General features: G+C 31.2%; 1 protein-coding gene across 5 annotated transcripts in view; it reads right to left on the reverse strand.

Annotated features, from left to right (window-relative positions):
• Positions 1 to 23,779, reverse strand: part of LOC143229847 (uncharacterized) — a 63,009-nt gene that overhangs the window by 26,272 nt on the left and 12,958 nt on the right. For 4 of the 5 annotated variants that reach the window (XM_076462677.1, XM_076462676.1, XM_076462680.1 and 1 more), the window contains exons 2-6: positions 17,023 to 17,115; positions 16,245 to 16,352; positions 11,120 to 11,257; positions 7,880 to 7,983; positions 5,123 to 5,477 (exon numbers count right to left, since the gene is read on the reverse strand). In XM_076462677.1, coding sequence (XP_076318792.1) covers positions 5,123 to 5,477; positions 7,880 to 7,983; positions 11,120 to 11,257; positions 16,245 to 16,352; positions 17,023 to 17,115 — 798 coding nt within the window. The remainder of the gene's footprint in view (positions 1 to 5,122; positions 5,478 to 7,879; positions 7,984 to 11,119; positions 11,258 to 16,244; positions 16,353 to 17,022; positions 17,116 to 23,779) is intronic. The other variant, XM_076462679.1, reaches the window with a different exon arrangement.

The following is a 23,779-nucleotide window of genomic DNA, read 5'->3' on the forward strand; positions in this document are numbered from 1 at the left end:
ACTTTGCTATTTTCGTGAGAATAATTTTTTGTTTTGATTTCAGGGCTAGTAAAATGTCAGCAGTTAAGAAACGAAAAATTGATGATGAGGGAAGGTTATTCAACAGTGAATGGTGCACTAAATATCTTGTTGTCCCACATAATCAAGGTGTTGTCTGCCTCGTCTGTCAAACTACAATTGCAGTCATGAAAGAGTACAATATTAAGCGACATTACGCAACTAAGCACTCCTCCCAGTTTGATGAAATTGTTGGTCAGGCACGAAAGGACAAAATTGAACATTTAAAACATCCATTGAAAAGCAACAAGGTGTTTTTACCACTTTCAAGAAAAATTCAGAACTGGTGACAAAACTGAGTTTTAAGCTTTGTGAATGTATGGCAGAAAAGGAAAGCCTTTCAGTGATGGAGAATTTATTAAAATTGTTTAACAATATTCACAGAATATGCATGTCCAGAGAAAAATATTTGGTGGAGCAAACTAGCCTTTCCCGCTTTACTGTCTCGCATGAGGACAAAAGATCTTTCAGAGGACATCAAAGAAACTTTGAAAGAGAGATTGAATTCGTGTGAAGCTTTCAGTCTGGCTTTGGATGAAAGCACTGATATCAATGACACATCCCAACTTGTCATTTTCATCAGAGCTGTTACTGCAGGCTTTGATGTTTTCAAGAGTTTTAGATATGGCAAGCCTTTCCTCCACAACCACAGGACAGGATATTTGTGAACAAGTGCTTAAGGTTGTAGAAAAGTTTGAACTGAATCCCTATAAATTATGTGGTGTTACAACAGATGGTGCTCCTTCCATGACAGGTAGGACAAATGGATTCACCAAGAAATTTCTAACTGCAATTGGAGCACAAGACGTAGTTGTAAGCCATTGCATTATTCACCAAGAGAGCTTGTGCACCAAAGTTCTGGATTTTGCAGAAGTCATAAAAAATGTCGTCCAATGCGTAAATTATATTCAACACGAGGATTAAATCATCGACAATTTAAAACTTTTTAGATGAGCTGGACAGTGAGTATTCAGATGTTTTGTACTTCTCTGCTGCACGCTGGCTTAGTAGAGCTGCTACTTTGAAGAGATTCTGGAATCTGCGAGAGGAGATTAAGTTCTTCATGGAGAGCAAACGTAATAATGTGGACTTCTTGAGCAATGAGAACTGGCTGAATGACTTAGCATTCCTCACAGACATTACACAGCATCTGTCTGATTTAAACTTAAAACTACAAGGGAAAAGTCAACTTGTGAATAAGTTGTTTGAGCATATTTGTGCTTTTGAGAAGAAATTGGAACTTTTCAGGTTCAGTTGAGAAGAGCCATATTGACCCATTTTACATGTCTTGCAACCAGGAAACTGGAATTTCCTAATCTGGATTGCACCAAATATGGAACCAGTGTACAAAAGCTGCGTGATGAGTTTGCAAACAGATTTCCAGATTTCAGACAAACTGAAATTAGATTGAAATTGTTTGCTCAACCTTTTGATTTGGCAGTGGAAGACAGTCCTGATGATTGCCAAATGGAACTCATTGAACTGCAGGCTGACATGGACACTAAAAGGAAATTCTCTGAAAACAGTTTGCTAGACTTTTACAAACTCTGTGTAATGCGTGAAAAGTTTCCCAATTTGTCCGTCATGCACAAAGAATTGCCTCCTTTTTGGTAGCACCTACTGCTGTGAGCAATTTTTCTCCAAAATGAAGCTCATCAAAACCAAATGTAGAAGTCAGCTGACTGATGAACATTTGACCAGTCAGTTAAGAGTGGCAACCACTTCTGTCAAAGCTGATATTGACAAGCTCTGCAAGGACTCTAAATTTCAAGTGTCGCACTAAAATGATCACTCATGCAAAAATATAAAATATTATTGCTTGCATTTTGAGAATTTTTTTTAATTTATTGTGCATGTACACAAATAAGCTTGTTTTTTAAGTGGCCCCGCTTGATTGATGAAGTTGGTTATATGGCCCACCGACGAAAAATGTTGCACACCCCCTGGTCTAGATGAACAAAAAGATATGTATAGAGAAAGCAGTATGACCAGGACAGTACTGGTTGAGCAAAATGACAACCAGGACTGAATGAGGAGAAATAGAAGAAGCCTGGAGTAAAAAAAGATGGCAAGAAATTCTAAAGAGACCTATACAACCAGGACTAGACTACTGAAGATCTAGGGGTGTACAAGTTACTACAATGACAAGACAAGGACTGGCCAAAAGAAATAGTTCACAAACAAAAAGGAAGTTCCCAAGAAATGTATAAATAACACCCAAAAATAAAATTTAAAAAATGCTCTGAAGCAGAGGCAACAAGGACGGTTGGACAAAAAATGCCATGGAAATGAGTGAGTGAAAAATAAGCAGGTGAACTGCCAGTAGGAACAGAAATGGGAGCCTGCCTAACAGACACACACAAGGTTGAGCACACTGATGGAAAGTAGACATTAATCCAATATACAAACATCAGAAGACCTGCCTCCACAAAAATTGCATCCCCATCTAATAGACAGAGGCAATGAAGAAGGAAATCTTATTTGAGAAGTGGTAAAGGAAAGTAGGATGGGCAGGGTAAAGCCACCATAACAATTCCTAGAAAAGAGCCTCGCAAAAGAGGATAAAGGACCTCAAAGAACAAAACCAAAAATTTCCAGGGCTACTGTACTAGGTATTAGATGGCATATCCAAAATGAATGCAGAGAAAGAACAATTAATGCAATACCTGATAACCAAAAGAGATAGTTAGTAGGCAAAGACAGGCTGAACACAGTTGAGACAAAAGAACAGAATGTTCAATGTTACACAACATCAAGTGTGTGTGAGAAAGGTCCTAGATCCAAAAATAAGTCCTCCCCCAACCACATAGCTACCATAACAGGAGGGAGGTAAGAGAAGAGTAAACATTCCAGAACTGGTTAACAGATACAAAAAGTCCAAAAAAAAAAAAAAGTCAAAAGGAATTCCAGCCACTGTTTGTGAATTTGAAGAGCAAAGGCCCCCACAATAACAACAGATACAAGTGCTGATTTTGAGGGGAAGGAAAAAAAATGAACAGAAAAACAAAACAATATATTTGCAAGCAATTTGCATGTAGTCTGTACATTTTGTAATTCAACATGAATAATGAGTTCCAAGTTTGTCAAGTGATTTACATATTTTATGACAGGAATACAATCAACTTTAACTGTAAACAGATGTACACTGTTGCAGGTTTTAAGCTATTTAGGATACAAAAAAAAAATATGAGGTTTCATGTTACAATGTGAAGTAATTCTAGAAATAAAATAATGGTAATTTAGATTGTTTTCACAGTTAGAAGATTGGTCAAATTTTCTGATATTGTATAGTTAGGATGGAAAAAAACCACAAAATATTAAGTTATGTTTAAAAAAACATTTGAAATTTACTTAGGTTTCAGAGACTAAGCAAATGAACTTCAAAATCTTTCAGATGTAGAAATGTATTTTTAGTCTTAACAAGAAAATTGCTTTGCACTCAGATCAGTCAACACTTTCACTATTTTCATGGATAAATGTTTAGTGAAAATACTTCATTAAAAGTTCTGGCTTTGTCTACAAATAAGTCTTAATGCTTACTCAAAGCGTGTAAACTTTTCTAAAGATATACAAAACATATTATAAATAATAGTACAGAAACTTTGAAACTCAATTTGTGGTCAGTTTTTAAGTCAAACTGACCAAACCTATAGCAACAGAATTAACTCTCTCAACACAGGTTCAGTCTTTATAACCAACCATGTGAACTTCTTGTACTTGTTTAGTCTTTTTAAATTTAATACTTTTAACTTTCAATATAGTGTGTGCTTCTTCACAAAATGTGTTGTCAGTATTTCAGTTACTATTAAAGTCTTTAACACACAAAACACATTTTTAGTAAAGTATTTTTAATAAAATAAAGATTTGTCTATAAATATATAGAGTATTTGTTTTGATTAGTCCATGAACAAAGTAATTTTCATGTTAAAGTTAAAATTACTTTTTCTTATCTTGAAAACAAACTTCTTTTGTGTGATCATCCCTAAGACTTACTAAATACATTTCAAATGTTTATTTTCAGTAAATCTTCATAGTTTATATGCTAGTTTATCTCCCCTAACTCAAAATTCCACAACAAGACATCACAAATTCATCCAAGCCCATTGTTAAATTTCTCACACAAACAATGTTAATACTCCGAGCGAAACTGACAATTAACTATTCAGTATATAATGTTTTGCAACATTACATTTGATAGATGAAAACCTTGAGTTTGAATTGGTTATAGGTAACATATAATTAAACATATGAGTGAACTATCAATGACTTAAAGAGAATGTGGCAGGTGGGTGTGACAGGTAGGGTCTAATTTTCAATTCAATAGCTTTATAGGCAAACAAAGTTGAAGACTATAATAAACATGGTTTATCCGAGAAATAATAATTTTATAGAGAATAATTTATGCTTAATTTTAGACTTCCAAGATAAAATAGGGATAATGACATGCTAAAACAAAAGTTATTGCATGTGTCACACCAGAGGACATTCAGGATTCTAACATATTGCCTTATTAAATTAAGACCTTAAAACATACATACTATTGAAATATGTGATATCAGCTAAGGATTTATGATATTCTAATTGGTATAACATTAATAAAAAGTAGTTTAATAAAATATTGAACTGAGGAAACTAAATCTAATAAAGGTTACCTCTTACTTTCAATATACACTGGATGTTAATCATATCCAACCTACAAGAAGCTTTTGAGTTCAAGTATGAAGTTAATTCAATATTTTAAGCTGTGTACAACAAGCAACATATCCAACTTATGATGAACTTCAAGGTTTCAGTATGATGTTAATTCATGTACAAACAGGCACTCAATGTACGATAAACTTTTACATTCAATTACATTAATTCATGTGATGAATATTTTGTTTAATTAAGTATAATATTAAATCAGCATTTGTTCAGTTTATTTTTTTAACTTTTAAACATCTTTAGTCTAAAGAGGCAAAGAAATACTGTGTAAATAGCATTAAATAAAAAATATACAAATGTCAAAGAGCTGTCATAACACAAAAAGTGCTTACTGCACCTTAATTATTTCAAATCTAGTTACCTGTTTGATATTGGTTAATAACTCATCCAGATCAGAAGGAAGATTTTCAGGCAACTTAGGTGCATCAATGGAATCTAAAGCTTGTCTCAATTCCTCACTATCACTACTAGCTGTGGTAGAAATCACCTTTCCACTACTGGCATCTTCCTCTCTTGCAGCCTTTATCACAGATTCAATTGCATCTTCAATCTTGACATTCTCTTCAGCATCAAGAGCTACGTCCATGTTAAGTGATGCAGCAACAGGAGGTTCCTCATTGCCTTCTTTACATTCCTGTTGTACATTTTGTGATTTATACTGCTGTATTAATTCAGCAACTGTAGGCTGACTCTTTCGTTTCTGCTTTTCTAAGGCACTGTGGTAAATGAGTAACCACTGTATATTCAAAATCTTAACATTACATAATGCTAAAAAGAATTACATGAAACTTCAGGCTTCAGATTTGAATTAAACAAAATTTTGGTATATGCTAGTGGTGAAAGTGAATCAAGTTATGAAGATGACATACAGAGAATGCAACAACACACATTAAGTGTATTTCAATAAACACTTAAGATTACTTCTACATACAAATTTGAAGCTGTACACATTTTAAACACATTACAAGATTATTACAATAGACGGAATTCTTTTAAAGATTATACACTGCACAACAAATGTACTCTCATTTACATTTTGCATTCACACATATACCAACTCTAATTAATTACAGCTAATTCAGTGAAAATGCAGAAACACCTCATTGACCTGAATCCATTGGTAATGATGTCTGGATAATATTGATAGTAAAGTCAGTTACCTTGAGTGCAACAGACACCTTTAGTAGCATTCTCTATTAATCAGTAAATGTTAGGTAGATACTATTAACGTCTAGTGTGCCACCGATAAACAAAAACCAACTTCATGTGCAATAAACCTATCACTTTATTACCTTACACCTCATCAACTGTTATAAAAGTTGTATAATCAAAGTGGTGTATTATGCCATTACCTTCACATAAATAATCACTTTAAATCAAACTAACTGATTAACATACAGAACACAAAATAAATGGTACATGTATTGCTTTCTTTTAGCGAGCATCATATTTTAATGATGGTGCTATTTTTATATATGTTCATCTTTGAGCTATGACTTTACTGTGACATAACTCACTCTATGGCCTCTCTATGACTATAGAAACTTGTTTCCACATCCCTACTGTCAAAGTCATTTTTTAGAAAAGTTTCATACACTGATGCCCGCTCCAAGTTCAAGTGTCTTCTGGTCACTTATCTTTTAGTATATCTTCTAATTCAACTTGACATAACATATATGGAATCATGCACTGCAGAAAGTGCATATCTGTTTTAAGAAATAATTCTTCAGAGTTGGAACAGGAATGAATGGATTATTGCTTAAATTTCCAGTTATGAATATTTGTATACATGAAAAAAATCTTGGATTGTAAGTAATTGTCAATGTCAGGGATAAAAACTGTTTACCATACTCTAAAGTCCAAAAATAACCCAAAGTTTGAGTTTTCATCAAATGATAAAAGGAAGATATTCACTGAAAGTATACTTGAACTTTGCATTAGTTTTTGAACTTTCTATAATCACTTAGCAGAGGTTATCAGTGTTATCTTAATTGAAAATAACAAATACAGTAAAGGAGCAGTAATATTGTTCTATCTGAAATACTACTCAGTAAATAATAAACTTAAATAATAGTAATGCCTTATTTTAGCATTCTTTTAGAACTTTGCCCATTCTCATTTTAGTTTGGAACATTGATCAATTAAACTGCTCCATAAAAGCAGCAAGAATTATACTCAGAAATGTTAAATAGCTATAATCAATTATTGGAACATATGGTGGAAGATAGTGTTACTTTCAAAATATGCAAGACAAAAGTATTTGAAAGTGTATCGGTTTACTGAGTTTGACCTTTGCAGCATAATAATATAAACAAGAACATGCGATCTTTATTTTCTATAATTTAAAAAGGTTTTGCACAAAACGTTTTTTTCCACAGTATACCTGTCCCATTTAAGCTTGTTAGACCTGTCAGAAGTAAACATAAATGAAAACTAATTAATGGTTTTTACTGATGTAATTTGAAAATATTTATTAACCTGAATACTGTTGAATGATGACAGATAAGCTGTAATTTAAGTTAACTGAATATTTATCAAGCAATTTCTGTTGCTATGATGGTATTTTTTGTTTTGCTTTTTTATTTTGAGCAAAGATACACAAGAGCTGTGTGTACTAGATGTCCTTACTTGTAAACGGCAGACTATACAGAAGACAGCTTCTTGACACTATTCTTCTCAACAACACTTTGACTGTCAAATCCAATTGTTTGGCCTGTTAGAGTAGCCACTCTTATAAAACAATAATGGTCCCTGCTAGGAGTTATATTTCTAACAATTGTTTTTTGGAGATGTCTAGTGAGCAATACAATAAGAAATCTTTGTAAAGACAAAAAGATGCTGACACATAAATTGTCATAGGTTGCCAAAAGAAAAAAAAAAAAAGTGTATTTACATTTTTAAGTTCGTCCTTCTCATATTACAAATTTATCAAAAACTGATTAGTTTATTCTACTCCCCTAATATCTTCCATGCATATCATATGAACATTACATAATTAGTTTCTCCAAGCAAGTACATGTGTATTAAGTTTTACAAATTTTATAGTTAAATTTCTGAAAGATGCTTTCACAAGATAATAATGTCTAAATATAAGCATGAAAAATGTGTTAAATTTTACCTCAAATGTTTCTTTGCTTTTTTCAGCGAACCATCTCCACTGTCTTTTATTAACTTTGCTCGCTTCTTATTATCTTTTGTTATTGTATCTTTATGCCGTTTTCTCTGAAAATAAAAGGATTATAAAATATAAATAACAAATTTAGCTGCATTTAAACTGAGATAAGATGAAACCCCACTCTTTGAACAGAGTAGTTTACTTCATTTATTTAACAACCAATAAACAAAAAAATTTATTAATTTCTTAAGATAATATTACACACCTGCGTTAAACACACACTAAATCAAAACCAGTTTGAAAATAGTATTAATTATTTCAATGCCCAAGTATTTGAGCAGTATTAGATATAACCATGTAAAAAACTAAATAAATAATTTAATACCCATGCTAAATTTTAGCTTTTTTTGAAATTTAAAAATTGTTAATACTAAGACTTGATATTGCACTGGATATATAAAAGCAGTGTGACTGACATATCAGTATTCTTTGCTATCACTCATTAACACTTAAAATTGATCAAAAACCTAGTGTGTGTGTGTGTGTGTGTGTGTGTGTGTGTGTGTGTGTGTGTGTGTGTGTGTGTGTGTGTGTGTGTTATTTATTTATTTATTTATTTATTTATTTATTTATTTATTCAGTTATAATTACATATATTACTTAAAATAAATGTTTTATTAATATTATACTTTGGTTTGTGTGTATTTTGTTTTATTCCCACCCACAATCCTGAAGTACCAATGTAACCCCCAAATAAGTATGTAAATTCTTTATATAAAGTACAGACTTATGGTTTGGTTTGAATTTCATGCAAAGCTACTCAAAAACTATCTGCACTAGCCATCCCTAATTCAGCAGTGTAAGACTAGAGGAAAGGCAGCTGGTTATCACCATCCACTACCAACTCTTAGGCTACTCTTTCACTAACAAATAGTGGGATTAACCATAACTGAATAACACCCCCACAGCTACAAGGGTGAGCATGTTTGGTGTGATGGGGATTCAAACCTGCAACCCTCAGATTACAAGTGAAGTGCCTTAACCACCTGGACTTACGATTGCACACCACAGACAACCCTTAAGGCATCCAGAGTCACTAACTACAAAAATTCTTGTTAAATAGAAATACTGTGTAGCTTCCCAATATGAACAATAACAATCCAACATTAGCAGTAAGAAAACCACTATCAAAAACTAAACTAAACTAAAAATTCTCAGGTTTCCATGGGAACTATTTATAAAACCACCATGTTCAACTTTCAAGTGTGACATGCTTAAATTACTATTTCAAAAAACTTAGAAATGAAGAAAATGCCATTTCTTTATAACATTTTGAAATTTCTCTCCTCTCCTCTGCAGTGATTTTTGGCAGTATGAAATATCCGTTTTAAAAGTTAAGAAATGTGTAAAACCCTTTCTTACCGTACATACACAAGATCATAACCGTACATACACAAGATCATATCAATAAATTCACAGCTCAGTTTAAACTAACTCCATCTATAACTACTATAAAAATATGATGCATACACTAAATTATTTTGTAGCACAAAAGAAATTACAGTAATTAGAACTATAATTTCTAATATTGAATGTAGAGGAAAAAAATGCATTCACAGCTACTTTACACAAGAATGGTAATAATTTTTATATAACTAAAAGGAACTTCATTTAAGTTGGTTTATTTTATGATTTTTCAGACAACATACATCATTGTAGTTTTATACAATTCAAATTTCTTAGTTACTATCAAATAACATTCCAGAAGTGTATAATTCAGATTAACTTTTCAATTTGAAAAAAATATTGATTATACTTTATTACCATGCAGCAAACTTAGTCATCACACTACTTTAACACACAATAACAACACAAAATAATTAGAGCTGGGAAATAAGTGGAATTTGCTTATTAACTGATTAATTCTCATATTAGGCTTGGAGAGTTGGATTAATCAAAACTAATAATCATCAGAATTACTCACTTCAATTGATTGATTATTATTGTAATTATATTTGTAGGTTTGGCCCAACCATACAAAGAAGATTGTGTGTACTCTTTTTACTAGATATAATCAAACCTCAGATTTTAGCATTACCACTTCTGCATTAGAGGACTATTTTAACCTCATTAGATAAGGTAAACAACCTTGAACTCATAAAAAATAAACCATATTGGCAACATTTAGATTATTTGGATAATTAGAATAAACAATTAGTTGATTATTTTCATAACATTAATCTAATTAATCACAACTTTGATTAACTGATTATTTTATATAAAATTTATTACTGTAACTTACACCAATAGGTAATCGGTTACACTGATTAATGATGTTTATCGGCCAGCTCTACAAATGATACAAATCTTCTCCAAAACATCCTTAGAATTCTTTTAAAAGCATAAAGTTTGCCGTGTTTTTAAAACTTCCATAAAAACATGCTTAATTCTTCTCAGTTTGTCGTGTTTTTAAAACTTCCATAAAAACACACACTTAATTCTTCTGACTATTTACATACAAACTTTACACTCTCAAAGTATCTCAAAGTAGTATCTCAAACTGTTTACACCCATGGAAAACATTAACTCATTTATTTTATATTTTTCTCTGTTATGTAAACATCTACAATAAACTGACTTTGTTTTTACTGCAAGTGTACTCATGTTTTGTCACGATCAGCGTAAATGACACAAGCCTCAATTCCTTCAGACTACTTAGGTATTTTAAAATCTAAACCAACACACACAACATTTCTAAATTATGGTTCTAAACTTTCATTCTTCTTGTATACTTACAGAATAACAAGCAAAGCAAGAATGTGCAGCTTTTAAGTATTTTCAGAAACACATTATTTACAATCTCTTATGAAATTCTCCAGTGAAAACTAAACTAGAAGTTATTTTTACTTAATCATGATGTACAAAGCTAGTGAAGATAATTACTATACAAGTTAGCTATAACTCTGGGAAAAATTAGGGTGTGAAAAAACTAAAAATTTAATTTCTATTCAAATATTACAATAAATATTACAAATTATTACCTGTTAATTATAATGAAGCACTCACACAAATGTGCATACTTTATATAGATAACCAAACTATGTTTGGGTTAAACCAAAAGATAAATAACTACCAAATAGAGTTTTAAACATGCACATATTTGGCTTTGGAAAATATTTTAAATCATACTGGAACCCAATTTGCAATGGACCAATGATACAAAAGCACAAATCACATACAAACCCTTCTTTTGTTTACTTTATGTTCACTTCGATTGCCTTCAGAATCAGAATCCGTAACCACTTTGAAGTCTAAGTTCCCAGTATTGATGTAAAATCCTCCATACTGTGTTGTCAGGGTTGACGGAACAAGCTCATCATACTGTGAAAACAAATTACATACATCCAAACATTATTATATAAACACCCACATGAGAATAACAAATAAACTATTGCATTGCATAGTTATACAAAATTTCTGGAATATGTTCAACATTTTAAAAAAAAAAAACATTCTTATTCAGTAATTCTAGTTTTCAAATAAAATGTTACTGAAAAAATAACTAGCACAAAGCACAAGAAACACAACAACAAAAATATTAATTTAATCACGATCAGCAAAAAAAAAAAAAAAAAAATTTGAGAAATGCACAAACATTTTATTTTGACCATTTCACAAAAACGTTTGTTCTGAAAAATACTTCTATTAGCCCTCTTTGCTATGGTATAACATGAGTTTATATACATTTCCTCATGTTAAGAATTTATACTATAATTTTTGATGCATTGTGTGTATTTTCACAAATTTTGGTAAAATTGTAATGAGCGTTATAAAATATTTTGTACAAAAAAAAAATCTGAATTTTTTTAATGAAGTACTTTGTAATAAACATTTGTTTGTGAAAATATCAAATATGTTTTGTTACTAGCCAAGTGCAAAGTGATATGATTAAAAATATTCTTCATCCCAAAAATCCTAAATGGTATTTGTGTAATTTCTAAAAATCTTCTAAATTATTTCAAATGTTTGTTGTAATTAAAACTTTAAATTTTATCTGTTATTTTCTTTACCTTAACTATGTGAAGTTAAAGTCAAACAACCTCAAAACCATCACATACAAAGTAATAAATATAAATTATGCCTCTTTTTCTTTTTTTTTTGTTAGCATGACTACAAATTATAACACAAAATTACAAATTTTTAATCAAAGAATCTTGTGTTTCATAAAATTAAATATATATATTTTTTTATTATATTGACCTTCAAAACATGCCTAGCTAACATTACATAACTTATATTGATGTGGTGCACACTCATTTTACTGTATTCAAATGTTATAAAACTGACATATAGGGTTTACAAGGTCATCCTGTCTTGGCTGTGTTTTAGTGGACTAGTACTTTGTAATATACAGCCACATTTCAATTATTATACATGTACAGAGATTATTACTATTTAAAAACAAGTTATTAAACTTACTTTTCTTAAAATACATAACAATAAATAGAGGGAAAGTAAACAGGTATCCCTCCTAGCAATGACCTTTGAACATGGAACACGTTGCTGCTGGACATAGGATGCTAAGCCTTTTAAAAGCCTTTTAGCATTTTGCACATGGAGAATATGAAACAAAACATTTTTATATCTTACATACAAAATAACAAAAAATCATAAATTAACTATATCAATACCACAGAATTCCACTATAGTTTACCAAGCTTAGTAACTAAGCTATATTTGGATATGAAAAAAAACATGAAAGTTCAAGCAGACTAAAGATACAACCTAGCTCTGTAAACTCTTTGTTTGAAAGAAACTGGTAGCCTGTTAACATATTAAAATGGCTGAGAAAACCACTAAAGGGACATTCTAAGCTGTCAATTGGTTATTCCCATGTCATATATTGAAGTAAGTGTATTTAAAGAACCACTTCCAAAAATGGAAAGAGGTGAACAGGGTCACTATGTTTGATTCAGTACATAAGCTATATCTCAGCAAAATAAAAAGATACTAAGTTCTTATTTTATGTTCTAGCTTGTATAAAACTACAGAGACTTAGTATTTTGACATCAAAAACATCCAATTTTAATCACTGCTGCATTCAACATACTACGACTTACAAAAATCGATATTTAGGTGTGTTTTTCGCATTTACTTTTAAATTCAGAAATTAACTCTTATATAATAACAAAGTTTGAATTATAATCTACAATATAATTTTAAATATATTGACATAAATTCATAAAATGGTAGTCCAATAAGATTTTGAATGCAAGTCGGGAAACATGATATGGCCTTTGACCTGCAACTTGTTGGGAAAGGATTAAATGAATAACTTTAAAACAAGTCCTTAGAAAACATAAAACACAACACCTCATATTGGTAGCATTAGATGTTTCAATATGATAAAAACAGAGTAATAGAAGCAACCTCAACGTTTATGCAGTACAACTAGCTGGTAAGCAGTAATTTTAATACAAAGATCTGCAGCGTTGAGATATGCTGATGCCAAACAGAAAAGCTAAAAAATCTTCCACTGAACTGTTAAGTGAACAATAAACTATGCACACATATTAAAGGAAAACAAGAAAACATTAATGCCGCTTCAAACACCATATCCTTTATGAACAAAACTTACCAGGTATCTTCTGAACTATATAGTTGCTTGAATTAAAATCATGACAATGAGAGTAAAAAAAAAAAACAAGGAAAACACAAAGTCAAGATAAACTAAAATCATGCTCTACTGATGACTATGCATCTTGACAACAATCCTGCATCACAGTGCCAATTGCAAAAAGCTCCACTGTAAGGTTTTCATGTCCAAACAACACCACTCTTTCCTGCAAGTTCTCCAGAAGCAATCTATACACAAAGACAATGGCTTTCCAGTTTTCATTTCAGCAATCAAATTGCACAGAAATCCATAAGTGCTACTCAAAAAACATGATTAGCATGTATTCACATGTAAAATCATAAATCTTCATTTTATCCTCCAGTTGTAAGATGTATGAAACAACTGGCAGTTATGACAAAAATCAGTTTCTGTACAAATTACTTTTGTCACATTTCCATACAAAACTTCTTCACGAGTACTACTATCTGGCCAACAGGAATGAATTTTGATGACCTTTATTTGCATAAACTTCCACCCACAGCAAAATACCTTTTGTTTATCGTGGCAGGAGTACAATTTGTTGCAAGACCCTTTCAGAATAGTCCTTGTATCCACAGATTATCTATATTTTTTCCAAAACCATTAAGTAAACGGTACAGCCCTGTTCTGAAAATTATAAATATCCAATCTTTATTTAAAAATCAAAATCTCAGCCACATAATAAATATCCAACATCAGAGTGCAAATAATAGCGTGAGACATAATGTAATATGTCCTAGTTTTTAAGTTATCGGCAAAAGCAAGACCCAAATTGCATTGGGGTTACACCTTCTATTCAAGTTTAAATGAACTTCGCCAGCCTTACATGCTTAAAAGCAATAAAAGAACAAGAATATTTAGGCACTCTAGCCAAAAAGGTCGCACATCATATATATATATATATATATATAAAGAGAGGGAGAGAGAGTTTTTGTTTGTGGCAAAATATAAAACTACACAATGGGATATCTGTATTCTGCCCACCAAGTAAACGGTACAGCCCTGTTCTGGAAATTATAAATATCCAATCTTTATGATCTCAGTATACATCAGCTTTAATTGTCGTAACTTGATTTTCATATTCAAAATCATTTTAACATAATCTACTCAACCTGATACTTAATCTGCACAACAAAAAAGAGAAGGGGTGAAAAAAAACTATTTCTTAAGAGATATTTTTCCATTCACACATTTAATTCTTCCATTTCTGATCATCTTTTAGAAAATGCAGTTGTACCACACAGTGTATTACCACTTTACTATGTTCAAATATAAAGGGGGGACAACATGAAAACCTCATAGCTTGACAATAAAGGTTATACAATCACCAAAGACTGGATGATGGTAAATGAAGAAAAGAGATTCTAAAGTCTAATAGCAACTTCTGAAGCTTATGCAGAAAGAAAATCACAGCAGTATATAGGAAAAGCTTGTCGAGGACAAGTGTCAAAGACAATGCAAACGTGAAGTAAACCCTTACAATTTAGAGATCATCCTACGAAAACATAGCAATAAGAAGCAATATGACAGAATCTTACAAAAAGGTACAGGATTTATTCCAAGTCATCCAATGAATTTGTATTAAAATGTATATTAAAAAGCCCTGATCTCTTTTTTGACTTTCAGAAAGTTAATTCCAGCACTGGAGATGATTGGAGAACAAAGATTATGGACAGATTCTAAATGTCCAACACATTTCATAAGCCTAATGTGATATCACTGCTTGATATGCTATTGGTTACATTCACCTCATACTCACAAGTTAGAGAATAAAATATGACAAAAGGTAGAAGCTCAAAGCTGAATCAACTTCTCTGCTTCAAATTTGTTCAGAAATATATAAAGAAAAATATTCATGCTTTTAGTGGAAGCCTCTATTAATAATCACATTCTCCATTAGTCATGTCATTGTTGCTTAAAACTTATCTTGTAAAATACCAAGTTAGGACACAACACATAAGTTTCACATTATACAATACCAAAGTCCATAAATGTATGTTCCTTGTATTTTCAGTACATGTATACACAATACACATCAATCAAACTTAACCAATAAAACTATACTCCCATAATTTTTGCCAACTGTGCAATTGTATGAAACAAACAATAGAAAATATTACAATATGAATAGACTATTAAAACTGTATTTGCAAATGTAGAACAGCTGTACTTGTTAGAAAATTGGTTTGATTTAAAATTTGCACAAAACAACACAAGGGCAATCTACATTAGCTATCCATAATTTAGTAGTGAAAGATTAGATGGAAGGTAACTAGTCATCACCACTCACTGCCAACTCTTGGGCTACTCTTTTACCAACCAAATAGCATGAATGATCTTCACATTATAATGATGCCACGGCTGAAAGGGCAAACATGTTTGGTGGAAGAAGGGTTCGAACCCATGACACTCAGCCTGCAAGTCAAGTACCCTAACCACCTGGCCACACTGGACCACTTAGAGAAAGTGGAAAATACCTTCAATTACACCTGGATCAGTCCTTTTGTATTTACAGTTTTACTCACCTAGAAGTGGGGAAATGATTAATGTAATGCAGTTAGTCAAGTATTAAAAGCTTGTTTATATCACGTTGAAACTATTTATCAGGACAACTTATTACAAAAACTTATGGAACACCAATTTGTTTTTTCACTTCATTAAAACTTCAATTTCTAACTCATTTATTTTTGCATCAAATGAGATTCTGCTTACTGCTTGATCGTTGTCAATGAAAGGATCTGTTTCATCATACCCCATGCCTCTATCAACGTAATCCTCCCACTTTCCAAAGTTCTCCTTCTTTCTTCCAACTTTGGGACCCTGTTAGCAAATTCAGGTTGAAAATTAATACCAAATATTAAAAGCCAGATGATAAATATACATGCTATTAAAGTAATAAATGTACAAATACAGCAGACGCGACTACAGCCCAAGCATGTACAATATAAAAACATACAAGTTCAGATCACACACCCACTTTAATCATCAAAATAAAGTTATACATATCGTCCAATCTGGTGTGGACAGACTATTACAAAGAGGTAAAATTTGATCTGAAAAGAAAAATCAAGAAGGCTTTTTTTTTTTTTTTATTAAGTACTAAAGAATGCTACTGTGGCAAATTACTAGAAATGTAAATCAAAATAACCATAAATAAAAACTTGCAAAGTTTAAGTGCACTATATATGAGCAGCAATGAATAGTAGTTAGTACACAAGTCATACTGAATAAACCTCAAGATGGCTGCACACAGGTATGAAAGAATGTGAAAATTCAAAAGACACCTATTAAATGCATTAATTCATTCAAATTATAGTTTCTTAAGGAACAAAAAGAACAGATCATGTGTACAATTTATTGATGAGTACAGATTCTTACTTAAACAAATGAGTCCAGTGTGTATCTCTATTATCATGTTTATATTAGTTGTATCAAAACACATCAACTGTAATTAATGGGGCATTTATTATAAATAAAAAGTTTGACTTACATATTTCTCTTCAAACTTTCTAGCAATTTCCATCAATTTATCTTCATCTTCTTCATACGGATCACCCACCATATTAGTTTCTCGAACCTCTGGCTAAATTATAATTATTTTTGAGATAAACTGCACAGTTAAAAGGTTAAATTTTTCAAACTTCTCACACAACAAAATTGTGTTTAATTTCATTACTTTCTAGTAAACATGAGTGTTAAATAAAATGTAAGACAACCAGTAAAAACAAGCACTTACCAAGCCTTTTCCCCACATCTAAATTACAACTCAGCAATGTAAATTGCAAAAAACTAACACAAATAATTTTAAGATAGCATTAAATATTTCTAAAAACAAAAATTAATATACCAAAACCATTCACTCCATTGAACAATCACTAATAAGTGAAAATAATAATAAATGTTTAATAATAAACACATTTTATGAAATCATTCTTCATTAGCCAAATACATTATACAATTTGCCTAATAAACAAATTTTTACAGAATTAATGTCACTAGAAATAAAAAAAATAGTCAACACCAGAAGTAAAAATGTAGAAAAAAACAAAATTGAAACAGAAAGTTAGCATAATCTTCTGATAATAATAACCCACTTAAAGCACAGTTTCTCCAGTTAAACAAAGTAGATAACCACAAAAACAATGCATCATAGTAAGCATCACACAAAATTATGAATAATTATTCATGATGCTCAAAACTTATTATCACCACTACACTTGAAAGACTTGTCCAGTTAGCAATGGTTATTCTTTACCTGCTCTTAAATAAGTCACTTAACTTTTTTATAATACACTCAAATTATCTTTAAGAAGTCCAATGCCAATTAAAGAAAATTAGAAAACAGGTTTACTGTAAATTAGAAGTAATAAAAGTTTCTTAGTACAAAGGTTTAACAAGCAGTTATATCAAAAATTTGTTCTGAATTTCATGCAAAGTTACACAAGGGCTATCTGTACTAACCATCCTTAATTTATCAGTGTAATATTAGAAGGAAAGCAACTAGTCATCACCACCTGCTGCCAACTCTGGGGCTACTCTTACCAACAAACAGAGGAACTGACTGTCACTTTATAATGCTCCTGTGGCTGAAAGGACAAGTATATTTGACATGACAGGGATTTGAACCCACAACACTCAGATTACAAGTTGAACACCCTAACTATCTAGCCATGCTGGGGCCATACTAAAAATATTTTGAAAATGGTCATAAAATATACCACAAGTTTATTTTGTTACAGTTTTGTTTGAATTAAACGAGTACTATGTTCTATAAAAACAGCATAGCAATAAACAAGGTTTTTCATCAACAAAAAAACTTTTAATAAACAATCAATAGATGAATAAGCCACAAACAAAAGGAATTTTTTTCCTATAGTTCAAAATATTTTGTGATGACAGAATGACAAAAAGTAACACCCTACAAGTTATCCTCAATAATTAAGGATGTAAGATATACAGTTATAAAAACTAACTTTCAAACAACATTAGTTTATTATTAGTTTTGAGAGCTTACTGAAAAAACCATAGCCTACAAGTGATAACTAATAACGACAAAATATAAGTGCACAAAAATATTTTGCTGAAAATCAAGATTTTGGCACATTTCTTTTTATCAAGGGTTCACAATTTTAGTGCCTACATCTTGTATTTTATTTCAAGAATTAGACAAATTATTTGTATTCTGTGATGTTATTCACTCTTGGGAAAATAAAGTATGGCAAAACATAAGGTTTAAACAAATTAAATGTCATCGTTTTTGTTTTATAAGTATGTATAGCTAGATACTGTGTAACAAAAACAGACAAGTAAAAGCTACAGAAAAAAAAAAACCTGAGGTAGCAACAAACACCTTTACTTTAAAAACAAATATCACATTCAGACTTATTCACTTCAAAACAGCACAGATTTTATAGCCGTGATAGTGAAATGTGCCATTTGCTAGTACTGGGTTCAGCCTTCTTTTCAGTGACAACATAACACACATATGAATTTTTTTCCACACCATTAAGACTTGAAAATTATTTTTGCAAATACTTTTAGTTATTATGAAGTTTAAATCACACCCACGTTAAGACTCCTTGACACAGCTAATTGGCTAATATCAAATAACACACTAACAGCTTCTTCAAATATGACAAAGTCTCACTTGAAACAAAATTAACTAATTAATTGGGGAAACATAACTGTTAACAAACTAAATTTTTTTTTTAATTTTAAAAACAAATACAAAACAAATTCAGTTAAATTTAAATACACAATTTACTTTGTACTTAAATGACAAAAGCAAACTACTTTAACCTTGCTCTAAAATTTCCATACAATTTTGTAATTCTGAAACCAGATTCATAAAATGGACCAAGAACACAATTACCTGTTTGAATGGCAACTTCTTTAAGATTAGCAGTCACTAACAGATGAAGTTGAACATGTATATGCTGGTATTGGGGAACGAAGTGAAAATATTTGTTATTTAAAATCACAGTATTTGAATTTGTCAAGTTAATAAAATACTTTTAACTTCAATGTATAAGGGCCAACACAATGGTTGTTTTCCAAATGTACAAACTGGTCTTTAAAATTACAAGAATCAAATTTTTATTCCTCGACAGGCATGGTAAAATATTTTTATTCACAAATGATAGTGGGGGTTAAAATGACCCATATGTAATAAGCTTTATCACAAAGTGGGGTCAGAAAAACCCACAAATGACAAACAACTACAACAGTAAGAAAAATAACTGTAACATCACTTTCACTCCACCCAACACTCAGAAACTGATTACAGATAAAGTTTGTCTGGAGAGTGATACACACACCTATTTCTTACACTACTTTTAATTTTTGTATTGTCTTGAAAGTAGATATTAAGAATTGTAACAGTTACAAAATCTAACCAACCTATTACTAACATAATTTCAATTTGATATTCGACATGCAAAGACACAAAATCAGCTACGGGGATTTGTACAATGATCACAACTTTGGTAAAATGTATTTTACTAATCAAAAATAGAATAATCATTTATATACCTAATATTCATACTTGTAATGCTTGACATTAACACAAACACAGTAACCTTGAATAAGTACAAAATGCATTCAGATGAGTTGCTAATTTGACAGACTAGACCCATGGGGCTAGTGGCTTAATATTGAGTATTGATTTTAACTTTTTGATACACTCAAACACTGAATTTGTTGCTTTCTTGTGGAAAAATTGTGCCATTAGGTTTTCAAACCCGACATGCTCAAACTGATTATTTTTGAAAGCATAAAAGGAAGTAATTCAACAGACAAGCAAAATATTTTCTCTCTCTGTTGATCAATACTGATACACTATTCACGAGATTATACAAATATTCTGTTATTCTGATCCAAATCAATTTGTTATATTCATAATATTTAATGGTCCCCCACTAGTACAGCTGTATGTTTCTGGATTTACAAAGCTAAAGTCAGGGATTCAATTCCCCTCGGTGGGCTCAGCAGATAGCCCAATGTGGCTTTGCCATAAGAAAAAAAAACACAATATTTAATGTAATTATTTATTAAAGTGATTAAATGATCTTTACTGATTATTCACAATTACTTCCATTCTGAACATAATTGTTTTATGTTTGTAAGTTACGGATCTTGGAAAGAAAAAAGCATCATCAGCCAACCAACTATGGATAGTCGACTTGCTCTCGACTAGTGGCTTAAAAGTTAATGAAGAGACCCTAGTGTATGGTAAGAAAGTTACATGTTTTAGAAATCTTTGTTTTGGTTATTATGTAAGTTTGTAAATGGGATTCTACTTAATTCCATTAACTTTCACTTCATACTCATTATGTTTAAGAACATACAAACTACCAGAATTCTTCAAATTGTGTATGATGACAAAATGTACAAATAATTTGGCCTATGAAAGTAATCAGTGGTTCACTCAGAAGTCATTTCAAACTTGTACACCACACGATGAGTACCCAGAAAAAACTAAAAGTTCCAGAAAGGAAGGATAGTTAGATGTCATTTGGGGAAAATGTGTGCATGACCAATTGTGCAACAATTAAACATTCCCAACTTTACAACTGGCAAGAAGCCCAAGAAATGACCAGGTAAGCATAAAGTACTGGCTTACAGGACCCAGCACACCGTGAAAAGGCTGGTTAACTCATCTTGCCATTAAACTCTAGACAGTCTGTGTTTGAAGAGGCGAGCAGCCATAGGCAATCTTACAAGTTTCCATGACACACAAAGAGCTGCATGCCATGAAATTTTACAGGTGATTGATTACAAAAAACAAATGTACATCACTGATTGGCATGAGACAAGGTATGCTGAACCCAGACCACAGGTCAATGTAAATTGGCCCTGTGGATTCCACTATGATGGATGTGTTTGGGTATGGAGAATGCACATTATCCAAGTGTGATATCCAAATAGTGAAGTTTGGAGATGGTATTATCATGGTCTGGGGAAAAGGTCTTCTCATGGTATGGATTAGGTCCACTGGTTGCAGTGCATGAATCCATGAATGCTGAATCCTACCTATTGATGTTCTAAATAATTCTCTATATCCTAGGTTTAACCAATTTTATGGTCCTGTCCCTCACACCTTCCAACATGATAAAACTTTGTCACAAAGCAAGGATCAATGTGGTTTATTTTTTGTATTACAACTCTTAACTAGACAGGGTTGCCATTAAAAATATAAACATTTCTCTTAATGAATACTATACAATTATGAATAACTAACTGCTGGTAATAGTTTATACTTTCTACAGGATCTACATTACTGAATACAAGAAATTAAAAATTAAACATTCTTTAAAGACAACAGTATAGCTCATGTAAAAATAAAACTAAACATACAATGAACATTACCAAGAATTACAGTGTATCAGTGATACGTAAGTTTACAGTACAGTGGTAATAACAAAGATTTGTCAACAGTATAAATTTCCATGGCAGTTCAATTATGTTAATTTGTGTGTTACAGTTTGAATAAAATGCAAGGAATACCATTGTTTATTATAATGTTCCATAAGACGGTTATTTTAGTATAAAGAGAAAGAACAGATGTTAGACGCTCTATGTAGAAAATGGAGTATAAGGTTACATTTTTAACAAAACTGAACACCCTATGGAAACCATATATATATATATATACCTATTAGACTAGTCATTCCTTTCCTAGACAAACACAGTTTCAAACTAAAGTCATAAATTGTACAAATGATTAAAACATTTTATCCACAGGTTAAACTACAAAAAATATTTAAATTGCCTTTCAAGATTCAAAATTTATATAGGTCCAAAGGCCTATTACATACTCTTGTGTGTTCCTGGATAGTGTACAAATACATATGTAGTAGTTTTAATGCCATTTATATTGGAGAAACAAGGTATCAATTAAACCTGCAAACATACAAGAAAATCGAGCAGAAATATCAAATCCTGCAACCTTTGCAATTCACATAAACAGCAAAACCAACGACCATCCCATCATAATTAAACATTTCAAAGTCATCTCAACTGGACCATTTAATATTTAACTTTTGATTAAAGAAAGTCTTCCTATTATTGGCCCCCAGTAGCACAGTAGTAAAACTGCAAACTTATACCACTATAAACTTGGTTTAGATACCTATGGTGGGCAAAGCACAGATAGCCCATTATGTAGTTTTGTGCTTAATTCCAAACAAAGTTATTATAAATGAGCTTCCAACTCCAAATAACACAACTCACTACAAATCAAGTTTGTTTTAAATAACCTGTGCAATTTAGAAAAAAAATAAAAAACTTTCTTACAATTGAACTTTGAACCTTTATATTCCTCTCCTTTACTTAATTTCATCCTTTAACCCTTTATTTTAATTCCTTTTGTAAAAAATGCTTTAAATTTAAAAATCTTTAATATTTGTACCCATTTAATATAATTTGCTGAAAAGGGTCTTTTTGCCCTCTTCAAATTTAGTTTTTAACAATTCCAATTATCTAAGTAACCAAAATATATTACTATTATGCTTTCTTATCTTCAATTAATTCAAGGTTCATCAGCTTAATTAGTGTTAAAAGTTGCGAAAATAATCATCTGATCAAAATTAGTTTTTCCAGATTTTTAGAATTTGATCATTCCAACTAACACAATGTTTAATTAATTAGCAATTTCTAATAATTGCCAAGCTTTTACAGAGATATTTCAGACACTTGAGTTTTGTAATTATTAATGGTTAGTCATGTAGCCCTATTTCTTAATTTCATACAATTTACGTTTTCATGCATCTCATGTTACACAGTGTTATATGTAAAATAACTTTACCCAACAAAGTTACAATCTGCCAGTAACCTTAAGTTTATTTTCCTATGGTTTTCTTTCCATAAATTTTACCATCACTTGTATGGTTCAGTAATTTCTAGTATGCAACTGTAAGAATTGTTTATTTATCAAAAATAAATCATTTTTACACTGTGATGTTACTTTTTAAAGTCACCATACTGTGTTATGATGTCAATGATGTCTCACTTGATGGCTGTTGCATCATGCTTAAAATATTCAATATCAGGTACTTTACTCAGGTATATCACTACTTCTAGAAATGTTTCATTATTTTCTTAATAATCATGTCTCCCAAGTTCAGTAAATCACATGGATGACTGTATACAAACATATTATTATAACTCTAGGTTGAAGTCTACGCATACTTTTTGTGGTTGTTAGAAAAGTATCATAGCACAGTTAAAATGGATTGACAAACATTACT

This window comes from Tachypleus tridentatus, chromosome 10 (assembly GCF_004210375.1).
Source record: "Tachypleus tridentatus isolate NWPU-2018 chromosome 10, ASM421037v1, whole genome shotgun sequence".
Lineage (NCBI taxonomy): Eukaryota > Metazoa > Arthropoda > Merostomata > Xiphosura > Limulidae > Tachypleus > Tachypleus tridentatus.